This window comes from Vipera berus (assembly GCF_964194415.1).
Source record: "Vipera berus genome assembly, chromosome: 11".
Lineage (NCBI taxonomy): Eukaryota > Metazoa > Chordata > Lepidosauria > Squamata > Viperidae > Vipera > Vipera berus.
This window is the reverse complement of record NC_138214.1, coordinates 20,341,619-20,366,105: the sequence shown is the minus strand read 5'-3', so window position 1 is coordinate 20,366,105 and position 24,487 is coordinate 20,341,619. Positions and strand designations below refer to the sequence as shown.

The following is a 24,487-nucleotide window of genomic DNA, read 5'->3' as shown; positions in this document are numbered from 1 at the left end:
CACAAGGAGACCTCTGCACAACAATCCTTAACAGCCATCATATTCTCTTGACAAAATTCTATCAGCCTGTGCCCTGCTTCATTTTGTAGTCCAAGGCCAAACTTGCCTGTTATTCCAGTTATCTTTTGGCTTCCTACTTTAGCATTCCAATCCCCCATGATGATAAGGACGTCATTTTTTGGTGTTAGTTCTATAAGGTGCTGTAGAGCTTCATAGAACCATTCAGTTTCATCCTCTTCAGCACCGGTGGTTGGGGCATAGACTTGGACTACTGTGATATTGAATGGTTTGCCTTGGATTCGAACTGAGATCATTCTGTCATTTTGGGGATTGTATCCCAGTATTGCTTTTCCTACTCTTTTATTGACTATGAAGGCTACTCCATTTCTTCTGAGGGATTCTTGCCTGCAGAATCCTGAATGATCTAGATGAGGGAATAGAAGGGGAACTCATCAAATTTGCAGATGACACCAAGCTAACACTTTAAGTGATAGGCTCAACTTCCAGAAGGATCTTGACAGACGTGAATACCAGGTCCAAGCCAACAAAATGCAATTCAGTGGTAAGAACAGTAAGGTTTTACACTTAGGCAAAAAAAAACCAAATGCAGAAGTGTACAATAGGTGGCTATCATAGAGAAAAGGAGGTCGACCTATTCTCCAAAGCACCTGAGGATAAGACAAGGAGCAACTGGTGGAAGCTCATTAAAGAGAGATCCAACTTAGAACTAAGGAGGAATTTCCTGTCAGTGGGAATGGTTAACCAGTGGAACAGCTTGCCTTCAGAAGTTGTGGGTGCTCTATTGCTGGAGATTTTAAAGAAGGGATTGAACAATCATTTGTCTGGAATGGTATAAAGTTTCCTGCTTGAGCAGGGAGTTGGACTAGAAGACCTCCAAGGTCCCTTCCAACTCTGTTATTCTGTATTCTGTCTTCAGTTGCCTTCAATTTGGAAACTTCGTCTCATGTGCAACTGTAAAACTGCATATGTTCCCTGACCTGGTCAGAGGGTGGACCTCCTCGGCTTCCACTGGCCATTTCAATTGCTGTTGTCACTCCACCTCCCACCCCATGTTTTATCCCTGGACGTTGTCTCTGGCTCTAAGACAGGACAAAAGCTGACTTGCATGGAGTAGACTTGTCAACCAGAGGGCTTTAAAAAAAAGAATTGACACAGGACATTCATTCTCCCAAGAGGCAATAAAGAGATAAATAGGTAATAAATTATTGCTAAGTAATAAACAACTAAATTTCATTTTCATTGATTTATTGATTGATGGGAGGAGGAGAAAGATGAAGATGAAGAAGAATCTGTCTTCTACCTAAAGCTGAAATGCAAGATGACAAAGTTCCCCCTTGCTTCATCCTACAGTCATTGACACAAGAGGTTCAGTTGGGGACTTCTGACCTCTGGAAAGTGATGTGCAGCTGACAGCAGTGGGGTGTAAAAGGGGCACTTGGAGGGGCATGGGATGGACACAGGGCACTCTGGCATGTGTAATTGTGCTCTGCTTGGATTGACCTTTTTGCTGAGTTAATTGCTTTAGGCCAATCCTGCCCACCCCACTTGAGGGAGCAAGGTGGTGATTGACCCTCCAGGCATGGGGTGGGGGGTGCCGTGTGGGAGGGAATCACGAAATTAAGGAAGCTGGCCTGAGGGCAGCACTGCCTACCCAACGCTCACCCACCCCTCATTCCTGAACCGCCCCTTGGCCTTGTTGCTGAGGCCCGGGAAAGCTCGGCTGTGGAAGTAGCATATTTATGCTAACATATTTTTCTGGCAACTCAAGGATAGGAGAAATGGCATTGATGTGGCCTTGAGGAAAACTGCTTTTCTGTCTGAGTTCAAGGAGTTCTTGAGAACTTAGGAAAGTGCTCTTCTCCTTCTGTCACAGCCACCATTCCAAGAAATGCTTTGAAAGGACTGCAGGAGACAAAGAGAAATACTGAATTGCTGGACAAACACAGCTGGGGAGGCAATGCACCTCCCTGCTCAAATCTTCCCCTCCTTGTGCAGGCAAGCCACCCAGGTGGTCCAAGTAGCCCACCAGATGTTTGATGCCCGTCCTGCATTTGCTGCTTGCCTGCTTGGAAATGCAGAAGCTCCTGTAGTAGGAAGCCTTCCATGCTTCCCATCTCAAACCCTTGCATCTAGGGACAGAGTTACATGACAAAACACTAGTCTGTAACTCCTGGCAAGTCCTAAAACATCAGCCAGAATGCCATACTGGGCAAGTTTAAATGGCTGCTTTGTTTTCTAGTGCCCCTAACAACAGCCTTCCAGTATTGTCTTCCATACGGTTATATTTTCTTCATTTTCTCAGCATCCACAGGCAAATTCTTTCTTGCATATTTTTAGTATGGATTGTCCTTGGTAATTGAATGCCTTCTGCGTGTGCTCTGCATATGCTCATCTGACCAGCTGAGGGTGGGAGGGAGGAAGGAAGGAAGGATCATAAACCGTTCTATTAAACAAAGCACATTCCCTTTTTCTATATGACATTTCTTGGTGGAAATAGGCCTGTTGCTCTGATGGTGTTGCTCATAACCCAAAGCCATTCTGCCCCAGGGGTTGAGGTTGGCTTACCTCCGCCTTCCCAGCAACCCCCCCCCCCGGTGGGCTGGGCAGATGGGGCTCCCTCCCACCCTCCTCACCCGGAGGTTGTGGCAGCTCAGCCCCCTTGGCCTCAGCCTTATATTTCTTCTGCCGCGGGGGTGTCTGCTCTGCAAACCTTGAAGCTCAGCAGCAATACAACACAACATGCTGGCTCAGTGCATCGCCAAGCTCCTCTGCCTTGGCACCTCTGGACACACAGCTGTGAGGGGGAGAAGTCCCAGGCTGGCAATGGGCATCTTGGAGTTGGGGAAATGCTTCAGTGACAGCACGAAACCGAAGAGCACAGACCAGGGGTAAGGATCATCTTATTTTTTTTTGGGGGGGGGGGTTCTGAGGCTCTGCAAAATGGAGAGTGGAAGCTCCATAACTTCTGGAGGCAAGCCATTCCACTGGTTAATTATTCTCACTGTTAGGAAATTTCTCCTTATTTCTAGGTTTGTTCTCTCCTTGATTAGTTTCCATCCATTGTTTCTCGTTCTGCCTTCAGGTGCTTTGGAGAATAAATTAGTCCCCTCTTCTTTGCATGTTCCCCCTAATCTAGTCTCCATTCCCAGCTTCCTCAACTGTGCCTCATACGATTTAGCCTCCAGATTCCTTATCATCTTTATTGCTCTTCTTTGCATTCTTTTTTAAAGTCTCAACATCTTTTTTTTGTATTGTGACTAGAACTGGAAGCAATATTCCAAATGAGGCCTCACTAGCATAATATAAAGCAGTACTATCACTTCTTGTGAACATGATGCTATCCCCTAAAGGAACTGTTGAAGAGGAGCATTGCATTTGACCAGGAGCCCTGGTGGCCCAGCAGTTGGAATGTGCAGGATTGCAGGCTGACTCTGCTCACAGCCAGGAGTTCGATCTTGACTGGCTCATGGTTGACTCAGCCGAGGTCAGTAAAAAGAGGACCCAAATTGTTGGGGGCAAAATGCTGGCTCTGTAAACCGCTTAGGGCTGTAAAGCACTGAAGCGGTATATAAGTCTTGCTGTTACTATTTGAATCTAAGTAAGGATTAATTCCTTCAAACCTACAGTAGAAGATAAGATTCCCTTGGCTAGCTTGGCTCAACACCTGCATTTCCTCCCCATCTAAATTGCAAACTTTGACTCTCATTCTTGTGTCCCAGAACTTTCTTCCTTCTTTTGCATCTCCTTGTTCAAGGCTTACCTTTCCAGCTCCATCAGCCTCAGAACAATGGCCTGTTCAAAGTCCTTTCTTCACTGCTGGCAGAACATTTTGGACAACCAGGGTGGGGAGTCCTGAAAGTATAGGGCTAGGAATAGGGAGGGCCCGCTTTAAGAGAGGCCTGGGCCCCAAAATTTCCCAGGATGGCTTTCAGCCAGTTCCTCCCTCTCAGAGTGAGGGTTGCTCCGCGGAAGAGGAGGAGGAGGAGGGAGGGAGGGCTACGCACATCACCTTGACCTTCTGAAGGAAGCTAGGATAGAACTCCAGGGGCAGAAAGCTGCACTGGGAAACTGATAAATGTGTCTCTCTTGGCTTATCCAGAGGCCAGAAAAGCCCCTCCTGGGACTTCTTCAGGGCACACAAGCCCTGATGGGGGATTAAAACTTTGTTGGCTTGTCAGTTCACAAACCTTGCAGACTTGCATTATGACTGAAAGGGCAGCAAAGTAACACAGCATTTGAGGACTTGAGTAAGCAGCCCAGGAAGGAGCCTCCTTTCACAGCATGGGATGGTCCTTCCCAAGGCTGTAGCTTCTGAGGAACTGAAGAAGTCAAGGCAGAAGTCACCCCAAGGTTGTGCAACTTATCTTGAAAACAAACCTTGAAGGGAAGCCTTCCAAGGTGCCACCAGAACCGCTGCTGACATCAAGGTCTTTTAACCCACAGCTTCCACTCCATTTTCCCAAGGCAACACTTTGCCTTCCCAAGTGGGGCCCAGCTTGATCTTCCTACCTGTGACTGCTGATATGCAGTAGCGTTGAGTCTGAACCACCATTGCAATAAGCCATGGATTGTTTTAATCAGAAGCTACAATTTTTCACATTTCACATTAAACCCAAAACCAAACAAACTGCATAATGCCCTGATTTTTAATTTCAGAAAGTCATAATTATGCATTTGGCTTAGTATGTAGTGTTACTCAGCCCCTTTGTATTATTTCAAATATACCGTGGAGAAGAAGTCATGGCTTAGGAAATGTATATGTTTGTGGTGTGTATATCAATGTAATTAGACACAGGCAACTTTATTACTGTCCATGTATTTCAGGCTTTTATCCTTCTCTCCCAGTTTGAGGTGGGAACACCCTGGGGAGGGGTCACTTTTGGTCTTAGGTGTCTGGTTAAGCATCCCACCTGTACAGAATCCTCTGACAATAAAGAACAGGTAGGTGGGATAGCAGGTTAAAGTTTGGAAAAGGTAAGAGATTGTCTTTTCCATCTGATGCCCCTGCAACACAATCCCAGCAAAGATGCTTCTAGTTCAGGCTCCCCGCCCCAGCCCTGTTTCCTGTGGAAGCTCAGCTTGCCTTTCTTTGGCTCTGAGCCATTTTGCCCTGATGTCAATATTGGTGTCTTTTTTTTTAATCTCTCAGAGCTAAATTATTTGCAGATGGTAAATGGTTGTTGCCATTTCTTTGCTGTCTTCCTGAGTTCCTGCTCAGCAGCCAAGTATCTCTGATGCAGCTCAGGCCAAATGGCCAAACCGGACATTGAACTGGGCAAATATTCAGTTGCACTGAGGGAAATTTGAATGGTGGGAAACTGCTGGAACAATTTTTGACAGGCCAAACTGCACTAAAGAAAAATGAATGTGGTGTCAGCATATGACAATTTAAAAGAACACAGAAGTCTGTACTCCACGTGCAGTTTGATTGCCCCAGCAAGCTCCTCTGGACTAGCTGCTTTCAGACTATGATGGCCAGAATTCTGTCTCCCAGAACGGCTTGGTGTTCTAGGAGTTGCAGGCATTCCACAGGATGATCAGTGGGAAAACTCTACAATGCTTGCAAGGATTTTTTTTTTAAAAAAAATCTTCTATGTTAATAGGGTAGCATGGTGGCTGAGTGGTTAAGACACTGGGCTTGTCAGCAGGAAAGTTGGCAACCCAAGTGCCACATGACGGGGTGAGCTCCCTGTCCTCACCCTAGCAGCTAGAAAGCATGCAAATGCAAGTAGATAAATAGGTACCACTTCAGTGGGAACATACACTCCAGGACATCACGCTAGCCACATGACAGTGGAAATGTCTTTGGACAGCGCTGGCTCTATGGCTTTGAAATGGACATGAGCAGCATCCCCTAGAATCGGTAATGACTAGCAGAATAAAATCTGCAAGGACTCCTTTACCTTTTTTTAAAAATGCCAGTCCTGGGCATCAAAAGAGTTTGTTACAATCCTGGAGAATGGCATCTGTGCATTAAATCCTCTGCAAAAAGATGATGGGAAAGAACTGACCAAGCAGGCCTGATGGAGATGCCTGTAGGCTTCCCAGAATAGATTTGATTGCAGCTTGTAGCCCTCTGAGCTCAGGATGCCGACTTCCAAGCTGGTGCATATTAATAGGGCTTTGCTCAACCCTGTTGCCACTTTCTGCATGTAATGAATATGCATTTTTGGGCTCAAGAGAAGCTTTTGTATAATATTTTCTCCATGCATCTGAGTGTTTTCTACAGACCTATCCCCAAGGGCTTTCTGCATTCTAATGATCATTATTTGAGTCACAAAGATCTTCTTCATAAGCAGAGATGGTGTGGCAATTTCAGCTCTTGCTTAGGTCAACATTGCTCCCTCCTAAATGAAGACTTTTTGTTCCTGCCAGAAATGATAAATCAAGACTAGAAGGCAGTACACTCCAATTCCATTGGGATCTGCTTCTTCAGAGACTCTCTGGGGTAAGACAGGGAATTTTGGAAGTTCAGGACAAGCAGATTTGGGCTGCACAGATCTGAATGACCACTAAATGGCAACAAAGAAAAATAGAAAACTCTATTTCTTTGCTGCCATCCCTAATTTTTTGCAATTCGTTATGAGAGTCCTTGAAGAAGTGTGTCTTGGAAATTTGTTTTTGACTACTGAGAAAAACCTTGGAAGCATCTGCAATGCCATCAAAATGAGAAATGTGAAGCTGTTGCTTGCAGTGGCCTTCCCAAACATTCTCCATCTTGCCAGTGGCTCCATGAGGAAGGACAGCCGGGACTTATAGCCTGACATGTTTGGATGAGATACAGAGGAGCAAATGGGTGCAGAGGAAACAATTATCCCTTTGATAATCGCAATCAGAGCATCTCCCACAACAGGCCTGGCTTAGACTGGGGCTTCCTCTCTGTCCCTTGAGCGCTTGGGCTGAAAGTGCAAGATACAGAAAGCTCTGCTATGCAGTTGGAAGGGGCTGTGTAAAGGAAGTCCCCGTGAAAGAGCCCAGATGCTCTGGCCTGGGAGTGGGATGACCTAAGCACAAAAGAACAGGACCCCAGACAAAGGGAGGGATGACCGTGGCCCATCAACAGAGTTATGGCAAAAAAAGCCATGTTTTTCAGGGGCTAGAAGAGTCTAAAATCATTCCATCACAATATTATTATTATTATTAATTTTATTTGTATACCGCCCTTCTCCCGAAGGACTCAGGGCGGTGAACAGGGCAATACATGTTAAAAAGACAGAATACAAAAATTAAAAAAGATTAAACAAGTGCCCAGAACTCTTAGATAGATTAAAATGCATTTAAAAGTAATAAAAACCCAACCCCCTCCCATCAGGCCAGGCCAGCTTGTTCAAAAAGATACGTCTTTAGATCGCGCCGGAAGGAGCGAAGGTCGGGCGCCATCCGGAGCTCAACCGGAAGACGGTTCCATAAATCCGGCGCGCCCACAGAGAACGCCCTCCCCCTGGGGGCCACCAGTCGGCATTCTTTGACCGGTGGCACCCTGAGGAGACCCTCTCTGTGGGAGCGTATTGGGCGGAGGGAAGTTGATGCCGGCCGCAGGTGCTCCCCAAGGTATTCTGGACCCATGCCATGTAGGGCTTTGTAGGTCAATACCAGCACCTTGAACCTCACCCGGAAGACAACTGGGAGCCAATGCAGCTCGCGGAGCAGAGGTGTAACATGGGAGTATCGGGAGACTCCCAACACAACTCTCGCGGCTGCATTCTGTACCAGTTGGAGCCTCCGAGTGGTCTTCAAGGGCAGCCCCATGTAGAGAGCGTTGCAGTAGTCCAAACGAGAGGTCACGAGCGCATGAGTGACCGTACGCAGGGCATCCCGGTCTAGATAGGGCCACAACTGGCGTACCAGGCGAACCTGGCCGAAGGCCCCCCTAGTCACGGCCACTATGTGATCTTCCAAAGTAAGCCGTGAATCTAGGAGGACTCCCAAGTTGCGAGCCCTATCTACGGTGGGTAATAGCTCACCCCCCATAGAAAGAGATGGGATATTCTGAATATCCCGGGATGCCGGTACGCACAGCCACTCAGTCTTGTCGGGGTTGAGTTGAAATCTGTTCCTCCCCATCCAGACCCGAACTGCTTCCAGGCAACGGGACATCACGTCGAGGGCATCACTGGGGTAGTTTGGGGTCGAAAGAAAAAGTTGGGTATCATCAGCATACTGATGATACCCCACCCCGAAACCACGAATGATCTCACCCAGCGGTTTCATATAGATGTTGAACAGGAGAGGCGAGAGGACCGACCCCTGAGGGACTCCACAAGCGAGAGGCCTCGAGGTCGACCTCTGCCCCCCTGCCAACACCGACTGCGAACGTCCCAGGAGATAGGAGGAGAACCACTGAAAGACTGTGCCTCCCACTCCCAATCCCCTGAGACGCCGCAGCAAGATACCATGGTCGATGGTATCGAACGCCGCTGAGAGGTCTAATAGGACTAGGACAGAGGAATGTCCCCTGTTCCGGGCCCTCCAGAGATCATTCACCAGAGCGACCAATGCCATCTCCGTGCTGTGCCTGGGCCTGAAACCCGATTGGTACAGGTCTAGATAATCCGCTTCATCCAGGACCAGAGGGAGCTGATGCGCCACCACACTCTCAACAACCTTCGCAAGAAAGCGAAGGTTGGAGACCAGACAAAAGTTATTTAACACAGCTGGGTCCAAGGCAGGCTTCTTGAGGAGAGGTCTCACCACCGCCTCCTTCAAGACGGCAGGGAAACTGCCCTCACTCAAAGAGGCAGATATGACTGCCTGGAACTAGCCTCGTGTCCCCTCCCGAGCCGCATAAACCAGCCAGGAAGGGCACGGGTCCAATAAACATGTGGTGGAGCTCAACCTCCCCATAATCCTGTCCACTTCCTCTGGAGTCACAGAATCAAACTCCTCCCAGATAATATCGACAAGACCGCCCGTGTCCTGATCGTCAGACTCTGCCCAGTCGGAGTCCAGACCGGTCCGAATCCAAGCGATTTTGTCCGACAGATGTTGACTAAATTCCTTGGCACGACCCTGCAAGGGTTCCTCCCTCACCTCCTGATTAAGGAGGGAGCGGGTCACCCTAAACAGGGCGGCCGGGCGGTTATCTGCGGACGCGATAAGGGTAGCAAAGTGGTTAGACCTCGCCGCCCTTATCGCTGCGAGATAAGACCTCATATAGGTTCTTAGTCGCAATCGGTCAGATTCGGATCGGCTGGACCTCCAACAGCTCTCTAGGCCCCATCTCCGACGCTTCATCTCCCGGAGCTCCATGGAGAACCATGGAGCTCGCTGGGATCTGTGCCAAGTCAGGGGCCGCAAGGGTACAACTCGGTCAAGTGCCTCCGTGGCTGCCCTTTCCCAGGCTTCCACTAAGGCATTCGCCGAGTTGTGAGCGACAGAGGCAGGTGGGGGTCCCAGCGCTGCCTGGAACCTATCAGGGTCAATTAAGCACCTGGGGCGGTACCATCTAATTGGCTCCACACACCCACGGCGGGGAGTGGCAAAACGGAAGACCATCCGCAGGAGATGATGATCGGTCCATGACAGGGGCATAACAATTGGGGAGCCCCCACCAAGATCATCTAACCACCGTCCAGATAAGAAAACCAAGTCAAGGGTGTGGCCTCCCTCATGAGTCAGTCCATGAATTACTTGCGTCAGGTCCATGGCCGTCATGGAAGCCATGAACTCCCGAGCTAACTCAGATGAACCTCCCAGGGATGGTAGATTGAAGTCACCCAAAACTATGAGTTTGGGGAACTCAGTCACCAACCCTGAGAGGATGTTGAGAAGCTCAGGCAGGGCTGCTGCTGCATGACTAGGCGAAAGGTACACCAGCAGCAAGCCCAACTGCGTCCCAAAACCACATCTCAGGAAGAGAGACTCACACCCGACTATCTGAGGAACGGTGGTCTCCCGCGGACACAAGGTCTCCCTCATATCTACCGCCACTCCCCCGCCCCTACCCTGAGCCCGAGGCCGGTGTAGCACCTGGAAACCTGGTGGGCAAAGATCAACCAGAGGAATACCACCCTCTGGGCCCAGCCAAGTCTCCGTGATGCAAGCCAGGTCCGCATGCTCACCCTCAACCAGTTCCCGGACAAGAGGAGCCTTATTAACAACGGACCTGGCGTTCAAGTACACCAGCCGGAGCTCAGGTGGCTGCACATCCTCGCTCCCGGGACCTCGGGGCGAAAGCAGAGGGTCGGAGCGCCTCACCGCTTGTAAATAGCGGGGATGCCCTCCCGGATATCGATATGGCCCTCTGTTCTTACACCTGCTGCCATTCCCTAATGTCGTGGGAATAGGTAGTCCCACAACCCGCTCCAGAGCTCCGGAGGCAACCGACCCCTGCTCCCCCCCTGCGCGATCAATCCTGGACCTGGCCCTCCCCCTTAACCCCTTAAAAATTTTTGCTAAAAAACAGATCAGGGGTCTCTTCCTAACAATAAACTGGAGACCCCAATCCATACCTGACCATCTCTGTGGGTCCCAACAATTGGGCCCGTCATCAAGAGGAAATATCCTTCAATGTGTTCCTATTTAATATTATAGCATACTATATGTAAGAATGGAATAGATGATAACAACTTTCTGAGTTCCTTTAATAATGAGTTTCAGTGAAATTGTTTTTGTACCCAAAACCAGCCAGCAGTAAAGAAGGAGTAGCCACTGAACACTGCTTGCCTTTTGGGGCTGTGGGGAAAGTGATCCATGGTCTTTGACATAAAGAAATGGAAAAACCACAAAGGGAGAATGATTTCTTGATATGGACATTCTTCCAGACAATATAGCAAACCCAAGTCTTGAGAATGTCCAGTGGTCAAAATCTATGCAATGAATGCACTTAGCTTCTCTCCTCCCAATGAGGAGACTATTGAGTGAACAGGAAAAATCAAGACAGAGGCAAGACCCATTGTTATCTTTGTTGCTCTTCTCTGCACACCATTTCTGCATCATGGTGAGCAGAATTGGATGTAGTATTCTAAGTGTGATCTCACTATCATTTCCCCTAGGACACCTAGAGCCTTTTCACAGTTACTACTGTTGAACCAAGTCCCAACTGTTCTGTACCTGTGCATTTGGTGTTTCTTGCCTTACTTTTGCAGGGCCTTACTTTTCTCCACACTGAATTGTATTTTGTTAGATGGGGCCCAATTTTCAAATCTGTCGAGATCCTTCTGAATCTTAAATCAGTCTTCCAAAGTATTACCAATTCCCCCCAGCTTGGTATCATCCACAGATTTGATGAACTAACCTTTTATTCCCTCATCTAGATCATTTATGAAAATGTTGAAGGCACAGAACCTTGAGGTACCCACTGCATGGTTCTCTCCATGTAGATGTAGTTCCATTGAGGGCTACACACTGAGTGCGGTTGGTCTGCCAATTATGGATCAGCCTAATTTCTCCTTTTTCACAAGCAAAATATCATATATGTTGACAACCATGCAGAGCGTTCCCCAGAGGCAACTTCTTCCAGCACTTCTTGGAATGTTCTAACATCCATGCAATGTTGTGTGGTTACAGCAATTCCAAGAATGCAAGTTGACAAGAATCAGCTTCTGATCATGATGCCCTTCTGAACACACAGAACATTCTTGCCATGAAAATGAAGAAAAATTCACCCCCTTTGGACATTATGTACATTTTCAAAAACACATTACTTTTCCCACCATTCCATTTCCTCCAGGGGAAAAATAGAAATTGATTGGGCTAATCAACAAAGATTCATCCTCCTATAGATATTTTCTAGGAGCAAACATAAGTAAAAACATCCACATCCACTCCTGACAAGTTCTCTGATTCAATTCATATGCAACTATTGTGGAAATGGTCACAAGACGTCACAGAAGAGCTGAAGACACAGAGAGCAATGAGCATTGGAAAGGGAAAAGTAAAGGTCATTTGCTCTTCAGGAGGCTGAACGGCAATGATAACAATGAATAGGATAAACCAGAAAATGTTGTAGCCGAGAGAGACAAAACGAGATGAGTCATACGTGGTGATACTAAAATTTCCAAGCAGAAATATCCAAGAGGCCATCAGAAGTTTAGAGATGGATGAAGAGCTGAAATAGCAGAGGACAAATACCAAGTTCTGAGGGACTCCCGCTGAATTCCTCACAGAGATTTTTTTGCAGAAACAGAGAAGCAGCTTTTGCTCATGTGGGCCGCGTCACCATCGTGAATTTCTCATAGTATATCATAGTTGACATTGTGTAATGTAATTCACTAGAAATCTGATCTGCCCAATTCCCTAGTGGACATGCCCAAAGTCCAATGTATAATTCAAAGATGAATTTTGGGGTCCTGGGTCTTTGTTTTTTGCCCTTCAGAGGGCACAAACCGTTCTTGCCCTGAAAATTCTAAGAATAGGGGTGTGGGACATGGAAAAGTGCTCCATTGCTTTTGATGGCCCAAGTTAGAATGTTGTTCCATGTTTTGTGATCAGGAAAGCTGGAGACATAGAACATAGAATAATAGGTTGGAAGAGACCTTGGAGGTCTTCTAGTCCAACCCCCTGCTCAAGCAGGAGTCTTTTCTTGAAAACCTCCAGTGGTGGAGACCTTCCTTGTGGCTGCACAATGCTGAGCGTAAAGGCACCTCAATGGCTCTGGGCCCAGAGCTAACTGACCACCTCCACATTTTTAGCTTGGTTCCAAGCAGCCAACACAAAAGATTAGGAATGCTTTTGACTTTTGACCAATGTGAATGGCAGTTTTTACCTGCAGCTTCTTTGATTGTCACTTGGCACTTGGGAGCAATCTGAGCTCTCTCTGAACAGATGTTGTGCTTCTTCTTTCTCCATGCAGCTCTATGGACAAAGTGAGGCTACATTTTATTGACCGGGATGGAGAGAAATACTCAGTCAACGCCAAAGAAGGGGAGAGTCTGCTGGAGGTTGTGATAAATCAAAATATTAACATCAGTGGCTTTGGTTAGTGGTGAGATCCTGCCTTTCTCTCTTCAGACTTTATTGGTTACCAATAATCTGTTATTTTAGGAGTTGGCAAGATTGTTTTACAGAATGGTCTAGGCAACAAAACACATCCTGAGATATGTACCTCGTCTCATTTTTCTGGGACACACCAGCAAGGCGAACTAAGAGCACTGGATACAGTTAACACTCACAGTTTGAACATTCTGCATTTTCTTCCTAAGCCTAGATATATTTATTTATTTGTATTCTGCCTTTATTATTTTTCTTAATAATTCAAGGTTGTGAACATCCCAAATACTCCTTCCTTCTCCTATTTTCCCTACAAAAACTTTGTGAGATAAGTTCTGCTGAGAGAGAGAGAGAGAGAGATTGCCCCAGAGTCACCCAGACGGCTTTCATGCCCAAGGTGGAACTAGAACTCACTGTCTCCGTTTCTAATCTGGTGTCTTAACCACCAGACCAAACTGGCTCTCTTGAAAGTTTGCATCATTTGGTTTTGCTTACAGATATTATTAATGATTAAATTTGTATACTGCTTGATTCTCAACAATTGTGAGCAGCTCACAACAATTAAACAAAGAAATTACAGTGAAAGAAATGAAAAAAAAATAAAGTTGTACTGAGCATCTTTTTCTTTTCCTGCTAGAATGCAAAAAGGAAGGTAGGAAGGACAGAAGGAGGGAGTGGGAGGGAGAGTATTTATTTATTATTTATTTATTATTTTGATTTATATACCGCCCTATTCCTGTAGGACTCAGGGTGGTTTACAGGGCAGTTAAAATCATACCATACAAAAATTAGAAGATTTAAAACAGTTAATTAAAACAATTAATTGAATTTAGAGCCCAAAATTTAAAAAAATTAAAACATTAAAACCCAATTAAAACCCCTCATTCTAGGCCCGACAGCTCAAAGAGCCAAGTTTTCAGGTCCCAGCGGAATGAGCGGAGGTCGGAGGCAGTCCTAAGTTCCATCGGAAGTTGGTTCCAGAGGTCAGGCGCGCCCACATAGAAGGCCCTCTCTCTGGGAGTCACCCGCCGTCAATCCTTCACCGGTGGTACCCTAAGAAGGCCCTCCCTGTGGGAGCGCACAGGACGATGGGAAGTTGATGCCGGCAGCAGGTGTTCCCTCAGATAATCCGGACCCAAGCCATTTAGGGCTTTATAGGTCATCACCAGCACCTTGAATCTCACTTGGAAGGCAACCGGAAGCCAATGCAGCTCGTGGAGAAGAGGTGTTACACGGGAGTATCGGGGAACTCCCATCACAACTCGCACGGCTGCATTCTGCACCAGTTGAAGCCTCCGAGTGGTCCTCAAGGGCAGCCCCATGTAGAGAGCGTTGCAGTAGTCTAACCGGGACTACTGCACATGGATGACTGTGCGTAGGGCATCTCGGTCCAGATAGGCACACCAGGCGAACCTGGGCAAAAGCCCCCCTGGTCACGGCTCCTATATGATCTTCAAAGCTGAGCCGTGAGTCCAGGAGGACACCCAAGTTGTGAGCCCTATCAACACCTCACCCCCCATCCTTAATGATGGAACAAACTGGTTAACCCGAGATGCCGGTACATACAGCCACTCAGTTTGGCAGGGTTGAGACGAAGCCTGTTTCTCCCCATCCAAACCCAGACCGCCTCCAGGCAACGGGACATCACGTTGAGGTCATCACTGGGTTGGTTCGGGGTGGAAAGAAAAAGTTGTTCAGCGGCTTCATATAGATGTTGAACAGGAGGGGAGAGAGGACCGACCCCTGAGGAACTCCACAAACGAGAGAGTATCACATTGCAGTAAAGAAGATTAACCAGGAGATGGCAGCAAACTGGGTCCTACAAAGTCCAAGCCTCTGGGGGTCACAAACCTTTCAGCTCTGGGGGTTGAAATATCTGAGCAGCTCCTTCTTCCGCTGTAGATGTTACCTAGCCTGGTAATGAAACCTTCAGAAACCAACCCACAAGCTCAGAAAACAAACCTCCACCGTCATCCTATGCCTGAGCTACAAATATTGGCCACTATCACTAGCTCCTTCTTCTTCCGGTCAAAGGACGCTTCTCATCAGCTGCTGTGGTGATGGGGCCATTTTGTGACTGGTTTTTGCAACACAACACCATTTGCTTTCATTGGTGCTTTGTAAAATTGAGGGTGGGAAGCTGATGCTTTAATTTTTGGTTGATCTCCTGAGTTTATAGCATGCAGGCACCTCTGTACAGCCACAAAGCGAGCCTTGCATGGCTTCTGCCAATGGCAGCCTCTTTTCTCCCGCAGGGGCGTGTGAAGGCACCCTGGCCTGCTCCACTTGCCATCTAATCTTTGAGAAAGCAGCATTTCAACAACTGGGTGAGATCAGTGATGATGAGCTGGACATGCTGGACTTGGCCTACGGACTGACTGACACGTAAGCATCCCGGCTGCCCCTTCCCTGCTCTGAGTGCAGGGGGGGAATGGGGGGGCATTCAGCTGCTTCCCACTCTGCACTCTGGTCATTTTTAAATTAAGAGAAGAATGCAAGCTGCTCATCTACCTGACTCCAAGGACTCCTTTCTGTGGAGCATGTTCTGTAGATGTCAGTCAGTTTGCCACAGTCAGAAAAAGATTTGAGAAGGCGTCATTGAGGATCCTGCCCAGCTTCGCATAAGTGGCAGCATAATTATGTAGAGAAGAGAAATGCTCGTTTCCTGGACCAATTTGCCTTGGGCATCCCTTTATAGGGTAAAGGTAAAGGAAATGGAGTGCCTGCAGATTTTAAAATCCCCCCCCCAGTCATTGCCAACTATAGGGGGTGCAGCTCATCTCCATTTCAAGGCCATGGAGCCAGCATTGTCCGAAGACATTTCCACAGTCATGTGGCCAGCCTGATGTCCCAGAGCATTCTTATCTTCCCACCAAGGTGGTGCCTATTTATCTACTCACATTTGCATGCTTTCAAACTACTGTACTAGGTGGGCAAGAGCTGGGGCAAGGATGGGAACTCACTTCATTGTGTGGCGCTTGGGTCTTGAACCTGGACTGCTGACTTTCCAGCCAATGAGCCCAGCGTCTTAACCGTATCCCTTTATAGAATCTTTTGGATTTCGATTTTGGTTGTCATTCTCAGCTCCCACTGTGTCCTTAGCCTCAAGTGGCATTTTGACTGCATCTAAGGACTGGGCTCACAAGGAATGGCAGAGGTCCTGCCTTCTGCCCTACTCATGCAGTGGGTAAACCTGGCTAAGAAAGTGACGCCAAAATCTAGATGTTTGCATCTGCTTTTCAGATCTCGTCTTGGTTGCCAGGTGTGTGTGAAGAAATGGATGGATGGCCTGACTGTCCAGGTGCCCACGGAGGTCTCAGACATCAGGAGAGAATTGGAAGTGGAGAAGCAAAAGAAACAGTAGTCAAAGCACATGACACGCCCTGCAAATATTATCCTGACCCTGTTAAAAGAAGGGAGGCCCTTACTTTCCACACTGAAAGGAAGCACCCTAAACCAACCAAACCCCATTTCTGAGTTACATAACTTGCTGTGCCCAACAAATTCAAGCATATGGTGGCTTAATATGATAGCTTAGTTCAGATTATACATGGAAAGAATCACTGGATCATCCTAACAACTTAACCATGTGAAACACAGCTCCATTTAGGCTGTTGTGCCAGGCCAGCTCCTGAAAGGGGTTCTGTGCTCAGAAACTGTAGCCTCAAGCAACAAACCTGAATTGGGATGAAAAATCAGTGATCTGTGGTGCTCACTTCTGCAAGAGAGAGGGAGGGAGGGAGGGAGGGAGAGAGAGAGCTGTATGTCGGTTGCTTCCAAGAAAGTTTCTTTTTGGCTTAATAAAATTGATGGGGGGGGGGAAGTTTGTGAAGTCCCAAAGTAGCATCCTATTCCAAGCTCATCAGTCAGGGGCTACATTTATTCCCTCTGAATGGGCTGGGATATGCTCTTACTTGGAGGTCCCCTTCCTCCCTCCCCCCCCCCCGGTGGCTGTTCCATGAAGCAGAGGAGAAGCAGAACTCACCCCAACTGAGCCAGCGAAAACAAAGTCAAGCCCAATGGGCCGGATCACAGGACCCATCTTTGCACTTTGGCACCGTGGTGCCCTGGAGATTTCCCTCCCACTAAGGTCACCAAGCATTGGCTCTTCTAGACTGGAGGCCAATCCCCATTTGAAGTGATCTCTTGGAGAAGACAAACGTGGAATTCCATGGATGTGAAGTTAGAGAGATGCAGCTGTGATTAGGGTCTGTTCCTGACTATGAAGCCTGTTGCTCTGGTTTTCACAGTGGATTATTTCTCCGCACATGCATTTTATTGTGCACATTCACAAAGTGTATTTGAAAGAATTTCCCCTTTACTGCTACTCATGTCAAACATGAATAGAATAGAATAGAATAGAATAGAATAGAATAGAATAGAATAGAATAGAATAGAATAGAATAGAATAGAATAGAATAGAATAGAATAGAATAGAATAGAATAGAATAGAATAGAATAGAATAGAATAGAATAGGACTTGGAGGACCAGCCACTGTCCAGCCTCTTCCTAAAAACCTCCAGTGATGGAACACCCATGATTTTGGAAGGCAAGTTCCACTGGTTAATTGTGCTCACTGTTAGGAAGTATCTCCTTAATTCCATGTTGCTTCTCTCTTTGACCAGTTTCCAACCATTGTTTCTTCTCCTGCCTTCTGGTGCTTTAGAGAATAATTTAACCCCCTCTTCTTTGTAACAGCCCCTCAAATACTGGAATGCTAATGTCACCCTTATTTCTTCTTTTCTTTAGACTAGCCAAACCAATGCCTGCAGCTGTTCTTCATATGTTTTAGTCTCCAGGCCTTCGATCATCTTAGCAGCTCTTCTCTGAATTTTTTCCAAAGTCTCAAGATCTTTTTTGTAGTATGGTGACCAAAACTGGAAGCAGTATTCCAGGTGTGGTCTTACTAGGGTTTTATAAAGCAGTACTTCACGTGATCTTGACTCTATGCCTCTGTTTATACAGCCCAGGATTGTATTAGTTTTTTTGGCTGCTGCTGCACACTGCTGGCTCATAGTCAAGTGATTGTCCACTAGGACTCCAATGTCCCTCTCACAGTTACTGTTTTTGAGCCAGGGCTCACCTAATCTGTACTTATACCTTTGATTTTTAACTTTGCTTTTCTCCACACTAAAATTCATTTTATTGGATAGGGCCCATTGTTCAAGTTTGTCAAGATCTTTTTGGATTCTGAGTTTGTCTTCTGGGGTGTTGGCTATTCCTGCCACTTTAGTGTCATCTGCAAATTTGATGAGTTCCTCTTCTGTTCCCTCATCTAAGTCATTAATGAAGATACTGAAGAGTCCTGGTCCTAAGACGGAGTCTTGTGGTACCCCATTGCTTACTTCTCTCCATGTGGATGTAGTACCATTGATGATTACTCATTGAGTATGGTTTGTCAGCCATCTACAGATCCATCTGGTGGCGATGTTGTCTATCCCACCTTTTTCTAGCTTACTAAACAGCAGCTTGTGATTTACTATGTCAAATGCCTTACTGAAATCTAAGTATACTATGTCCACAGCATTTCGCTTTATCAAAGAATGAAATAAGATTGGTTTGGCATGATTTGTTTTTAACAAACCCGTGTTGGCTACTAGTTATAACTTTGTTTGGTTGTAGTTGTATTGGAAATTTAGAAATAAAAACTTTCAAAACAAACAAAAATGGTATCTAGCAATTGTCAGATGGTCAAATGCAACTCTCTATAGTGAAGGCTGTCCAGGAAAGGCAATCAAAACTCCACACTGAGTAAATTTACACTACTGTAAATTGAACCAATTACTGATGTCAGGACTTTTCACCTTTGTGAAACTGTATAAGATGAAACTATATACAGCATATAGTAAATCTCCACCCTGTATCAAATCTTATACTGCACAATACTAGAAGCACTTTTGAAGCATCCCTGAGAAATTTCCACTGCTGTTTTAGCTTGCCAATTGCCAGGATAATTGTTTCTCACAGTAATTAATCAGATTTTTTTCAAAAAAAAATCCTTGAACCTGTAGAGATGTGGATAGTCTAGGACAGGGCTAGGCAACCTTGTGTCAGAATCCATTTATATCCCATTCATAAAATTATCTGTATGTTTTTAAAATCTTATACCTTCCCCTGGATTCTGCCATTTCTCCAAGGAGGAGAAGAGAGGATGTGTATTCAGACTGCTGGGAGGCTGACCAGGGGAGGCTGCTGGGAGGCTGACCAGGGGGAGAACCTTTGAACTGAGAACAACAAAGGAAGGTGGGGGGGGGGAAGAGATCTGGTTTGTATCTCCGATTAGATTCTAAAGGAAGGGAGCAATTGTCGTAAAGACATTAGAGTTCCCTCTTTCCCATGGAAGGATTTGACACCTGAAATTAAATTGATCCAGGACAAACCAGATGGCTTGGAGGGAGGGGGTTCGACCTGGGGACTCTTTAAAAAAGCACCAAACTGTAACACAGTTCAGATCCTGTCTAGTATTCCCATTACCAATCATGTTTCAGTAAAAGCTCCTGTTGGACCATTTCTTTTTCAAGAGTTCGTTCTTTCCTGGGATGTGGATTGGGGTGGGTCCTGACACCTTGGCTCTTTTATGACTCGTGGACTTCAACTCCCAGAATTCCTGAGCCAGCCATGCTGAGGGCAAAGGGAGAGGTTTCCAAGCTGAGCCATGCTGGCTTAGGAATTCTGGGAGTTGAAGTGCATGAGTCATAAAAGAGCCAAGGTTGCCTACCCCTGGTCTAGGAGTGTAAAGGGACATCAGAGTGGCTGTATTCTGTACAGCTTCATGTCACTGGCAATATTTAGTAATCAAATAGTAAATTCTGGACTAAACACTTATTTTTAAATGCAGTTTTTATATTTGACAAGTTTATCCATCACATCAACATCTCTTTGCCATAACAAGGCACTTTATATTTCACTGAGGATGATTAAATAAATGTTTTTTTATTATATATTTTATTAGAAGTTTTTTTCTTTAACATAACATAGATCATTGTAAAACAGAATGTTTCTTGGTACTATTTATGTTAGTGTTTCCAAGAAATTACTTTGACTAGGGCCATCAAACTATGCTCTTCATTTAGAAATAAGCATTTTAAAAATAATAATTCTTGTCTCTCTGGACCAGGCTCAGCAGAGGCCAAAGGGAGGTCTGCAAACAGTTGGGTCCTGTTTCAACCGCATCCCCCAGTTTGCCAAACAGTCACAACTGGTCTTGTGTTTGCTGCCTTGCTGAAATCTGAAGGTCTGCTGATTGGAATTGGCTTGAGCAAATGCCTGGACAAATGGTCAGCTGAAGACCTGGGCTGTGGCTGACCTCTGCCTACAGTGCATCAGTCAGAGAGGCTAATCTGCAGACCTGCCTAGGGAGGGGATGTGCCTTTGATTATTTGAATTTGATTTTGATGTCAGTGCTAATGGGGGAAAGTGTGTCTCCTCCAATTTTCAAATAACCTGGAAGAGCAGGGCAGGGGAAGGGGTTGGGAGGAGAGTGGGAGACATTTGGCTAGAAGGACAAAGACTGGGGATTAGATCACACAATATTTTAGAGTAGCTAAAACTCCCCCCTGAGGTGGTTATGTGGTTCCAAATGTGGGAAACCCAACCATTTTTCAGTGGTTATGTGGACTGGAGGCTTTTAAGAAGAGTCTGGACAGCCACTTATCTGGAATGATACTGGGTCTTCTGCTTGAGCAGAGGGTTGGAGGTCCCTTCAAAACTCTACAGGTATTATTTGGTTATTATATTAAGCCATGGGATGCATTAGGGCTAGGAATTTAGCATAGTACAGTATGCAAATGCAACAGCCATGTTTTGAAAATCCAAGTTTTACATTCCGGAATCAATCTGAGTAACAGTTTTGGACTAGGAGGACTAGAGAACTTCTGGGGAAGGCAAAAAGGAAGAGACGCTCCCTGGGTGGAGGTGAAAGAGTGGAAAAAATAAGTGCATAGAAGGGAGGGAGAGGATCAAATATCTATGGTCCCAAGGATAAGAGCAAATGTCCAGGAGCTACATACTCCAAGTTCCCAAAGGGATGTTTTGCAGCCAGGGAGACCCACAGAAAAATAACCAGAAGCTCCAGCCCAGCCTAGCCCAAGTCCAGATTAGAGCAGGGGTTTCCAACCCCTGGGCTGTGGCTGACTACTGGGTCTTGAGCCTTTTGGAAGTAGTGGGCAAGCCCACATTCGTACAAGCAGTGGGTGAGCATGTGTGTGTGCTCGCTGTTCACTCAAATGGAGCTGCACACGCTCGGTGCTTGTCCGCCACACACATGGAACCATCCCCTCTTCCCTCCCCTTGCTGGTCTGCAAAGCCAAAAAGGTTGAAGCACTCTGCTCTAGAGCAGTGTTTCTCAACCTTGGCAACTTGAAGATGTGTGGACTTCAACTCCCAGAATTCCCCAGCTAGCTTTGCTTCAAGTTGCCGAGGTTGAGAAACACTGCTCTAGAGGATGAGGTCAGGAGCCCAAAAGTCATGGAATGGGCAGCAAAGAGTCAGTATTCCAGGTGGTCCTTCAATTTACTCTGGAGTAGTCCTTCAAATTGCAAAGGGAAATCAGATTTACAAATACCGGACACTGTTTGCATGAGGAAAGTGTTCTCAGGCAGAAAATTTTGTACTAAAGATATCCTGCACTTACTTTCCTGGTGCTCAACCATCCTGAACCCTTTGCAAAATCATCCAGGCTATTCTGAAATATCCCTTCGGTCCCAGGCAGCCTTCCTTATCAGCTGCTCTGACTTCAACCTTCTGTTCACTGGCAAATGGGTGGCTCTAGAAATGAGCTTGGATCTGGGCAATGCTAGGCAGAAAGCCAAGGTCAGGAAGATATCTTGTTTAAGCAAGGAATAGAATTAAGTTTTATAAATAATTTTACCTGGGTTGTACAATATCTGTGTAGCCTTTCCATTCTTGTACAGTATTCCCTAGCTCTAAGGATCTTTATATACTGTTTCACAACTTTAAGACCTCAACTCCCAGGATTCTCCAGCCGGTATGGGCTTCATGTTACAGAATACAGAATTGGAAGGTGTTACGTTCTTGGTTCACACTTAAGTAGAGTAATTAAGGTCACTCCATTGTGCAACTGATTGCAGCAGTTAAGACCAATACATTACAGAAGGGACCTTGGAGATCTTTTAGTCCAATGCCCTGCTCAAGCAGGAAACACTATTATACCATTCCAAATAAGTGGCTGTCCAGTCTCTTCTTAAAAGCCTCCAGTGATGGAGCACCCACAACTTCTGAAGGCAAGCCCTTCCACTGATTAATTGTTCTCACAGAAGATAGTACCTTCTGGTGCTTTGTAGAACAGGTTGCCCCCCCTCTTTCTGACAGCCCATCAAATACTGGACTGCTGCTATCGTGTCATCCCTAGTCCTCCTTTTCTTTAGACTGGCTGTACCCAATTCTTACAACTGTTCTTCATACATTTTAGTTTCCAGGCCCTTAATCATCTTAATTGCTCTTCTCTGTACTCTTTCCAAAGTCTCAACATCCTTTTACTAATGTGGTGACCAAAACTGGATGCAGTATTCCAGAATGTGATCTTACTAATGTTTTATAAAGTGGTACTAATATTTCATGTGATCTTGACACTATCCTTCTGTTTATGCAACCAAGGATTGCATTATTTTTTTGGCTACTGCAGCACATTGTTGATTCATGTTTAAGTGATTGTCTACTAGGACTCCAAGATCCCTCTCACAGTTACTGCTATTGAGCAAGGTTTCACCTAATCTGTACTTGTACTTTTGATTTTTTTTTCTTTTGCCTAAGTGTAAAACCTTATTTTTTCCCCCTCTATATTAAATTTTATTGGTTGGAGACAGCCCAGCATTCAAGTCTGTCAAGATCCATCTGGATCTTGAGCTTGTCTTCTGGGGTGTTGGCAGTTCCTGCCAACTTAGTGTTATCTGCAAATTTAATGATTTCTCTTCTATCCCCTCTCTAAGTCATTTATGAAGATATTTCAGAGTACTGGGTCTAAAACAGAACCTTGGGGTAGCCCACTGCTTATTCCCCTCCATGTAGACGTAGTACCTTTAAGGAGTGGAAATCCACATATCTTGAAGTGGCCAAGGTTGACAAACACTGATCTATAAACATGTCACTCTTTCTGACAGCCCATCAAATACTGGACTGCTGCTATCGTGTCATCCCTAGTCCTCCTTTTCTTTAGACTGGCTGTACCCAATTCTTACAACTGTTCTTCATACATTTTAGTTTCCAGGCCCTTAATCATCTTAATTGCTCTTCTCTGTACTCTTTCCAAAGTCTCAACATCCTTTTACTAATGTGGTGACCAAAACTGGATGCAGCTTTGCTTCAGCTCAGACCTCCAGCTCCTCCTGACCTTTCTCCCCCCCACAAATCCCCTCAGTTCCTTCTCCTTCCAGAATTAACTGCCCAGAGGTGCCTTGTGTTACCCTGCTGTGAGTGATGATTTGAATAGCGTTCATCACACTGCCATTCAAAATTCACTCCTGTTCTGATCTTCATCAGAATTCATATGTTCATAGCTGATGTTGTTCTAGGAGATTTTATGACCAAGCATTAATATTAGTCCATTATGCCCAATTAGATCATGCAGGATTAACATTTTGTTTACTGGACTGAGTTGCAGCAGGGACAACATCCCCAAATATGGGCAAATGGGAGAACTGCAGACTTCTAAATTCAACAATAGAAAGGACATTAAGCACTTCTGCAAATATAGCTTGTGCCATATTGACATGATAATATTTTTCAGTATTCTTCTTTGGTGAACTTATCAAAATGATACTTACTGAATTTTGGGTACTTTGTAATATGTCAGCTTGGTGGCTCATGTCCACCAATCAGACCCAGCTCTAATGGCCAGTCCATAAGAAGGTACCTTAGACCATTTCTCTCTCCAGGGGTTCTTGGGGTTCGGCTGAGTAGGGGTTAAGGTAATGGCTGTTTACCAAGCTGGCCTTACGTGGGATTTCAATCTTGTGATGGGCTGTGCATTGTCCTGGTGGACAGGGAGGGAGGGCCCTGTTGTTCAGCATCCTTGACCATAGCTGAACGAGAGCTTCTGGTCTTCTAATATAGGGCAGTACTGCTAAGTACTGGTAACCAGTGCAAAGGAGTGGGATGCAATGTAACAGAGATGATACACGTTTCCGGTGGAGTTGGACATTGATCCTTTGGGTGTGGGTGCCGGCACAATATTCAGCTGTGAAATAAGCCAAAGCCAAGGCTGTTGTTCGTAGGTGTTAGCATCAGCACCCCAGAATGTCCTGCCAGTCTGTTCAATAAATTGTTGCAGCTTTTCAATTTTGTAGCTGTTTTTCCCAGGAGTTGCCAGAAGGGTAGTTATCTATCCAGTTTCATTTCCCAGGTACTTATGAGAGCTATTGCATTGTAAAATATGGCTCTGGAACTTCACTGAAGGCTGGTATTTTATTGCTGAGGTGGAATGTGGCTACCTCTGTTTTCGTTAGGCATGGTTGGAAGTGCCATTGTTTGAAATAGTCATCCAACTGAGAAAGAATGCCTTCTGCATCACTGAAATTG

The 24,487-nt window shown here is 45.8% G+C and overlaps 1 protein-coding gene across 1 annotated transcript; it reads left to right on the top strand.

Annotated features, from left to right (window-relative positions):
* Positions 1-2,760: 2,760 nt before the first annotated feature.
* Positions 2,761-16,333, top strand: LOC308672992 (adrenodoxin-like; the record flags this gene model as incomplete). Its single annotated transcript, XM_081336326.1, has 4 exons — positions 2,761-2,909; positions 12,815-12,939; positions 15,207-15,336; positions 16,195-16,333. The coding sequence occupies 4 exons, from the start codon at positions 2,761-2,763 to the stop codon at positions 16,313-16,315; spliced, it is 525 nt and encodes a 174-aa protein (XP_081192452.1). The 3' UTR covers positions 16,316-16,333.
* Between the last annotated feature and the right edge of the window lie 8,154 nt (positions 16,334-24,487).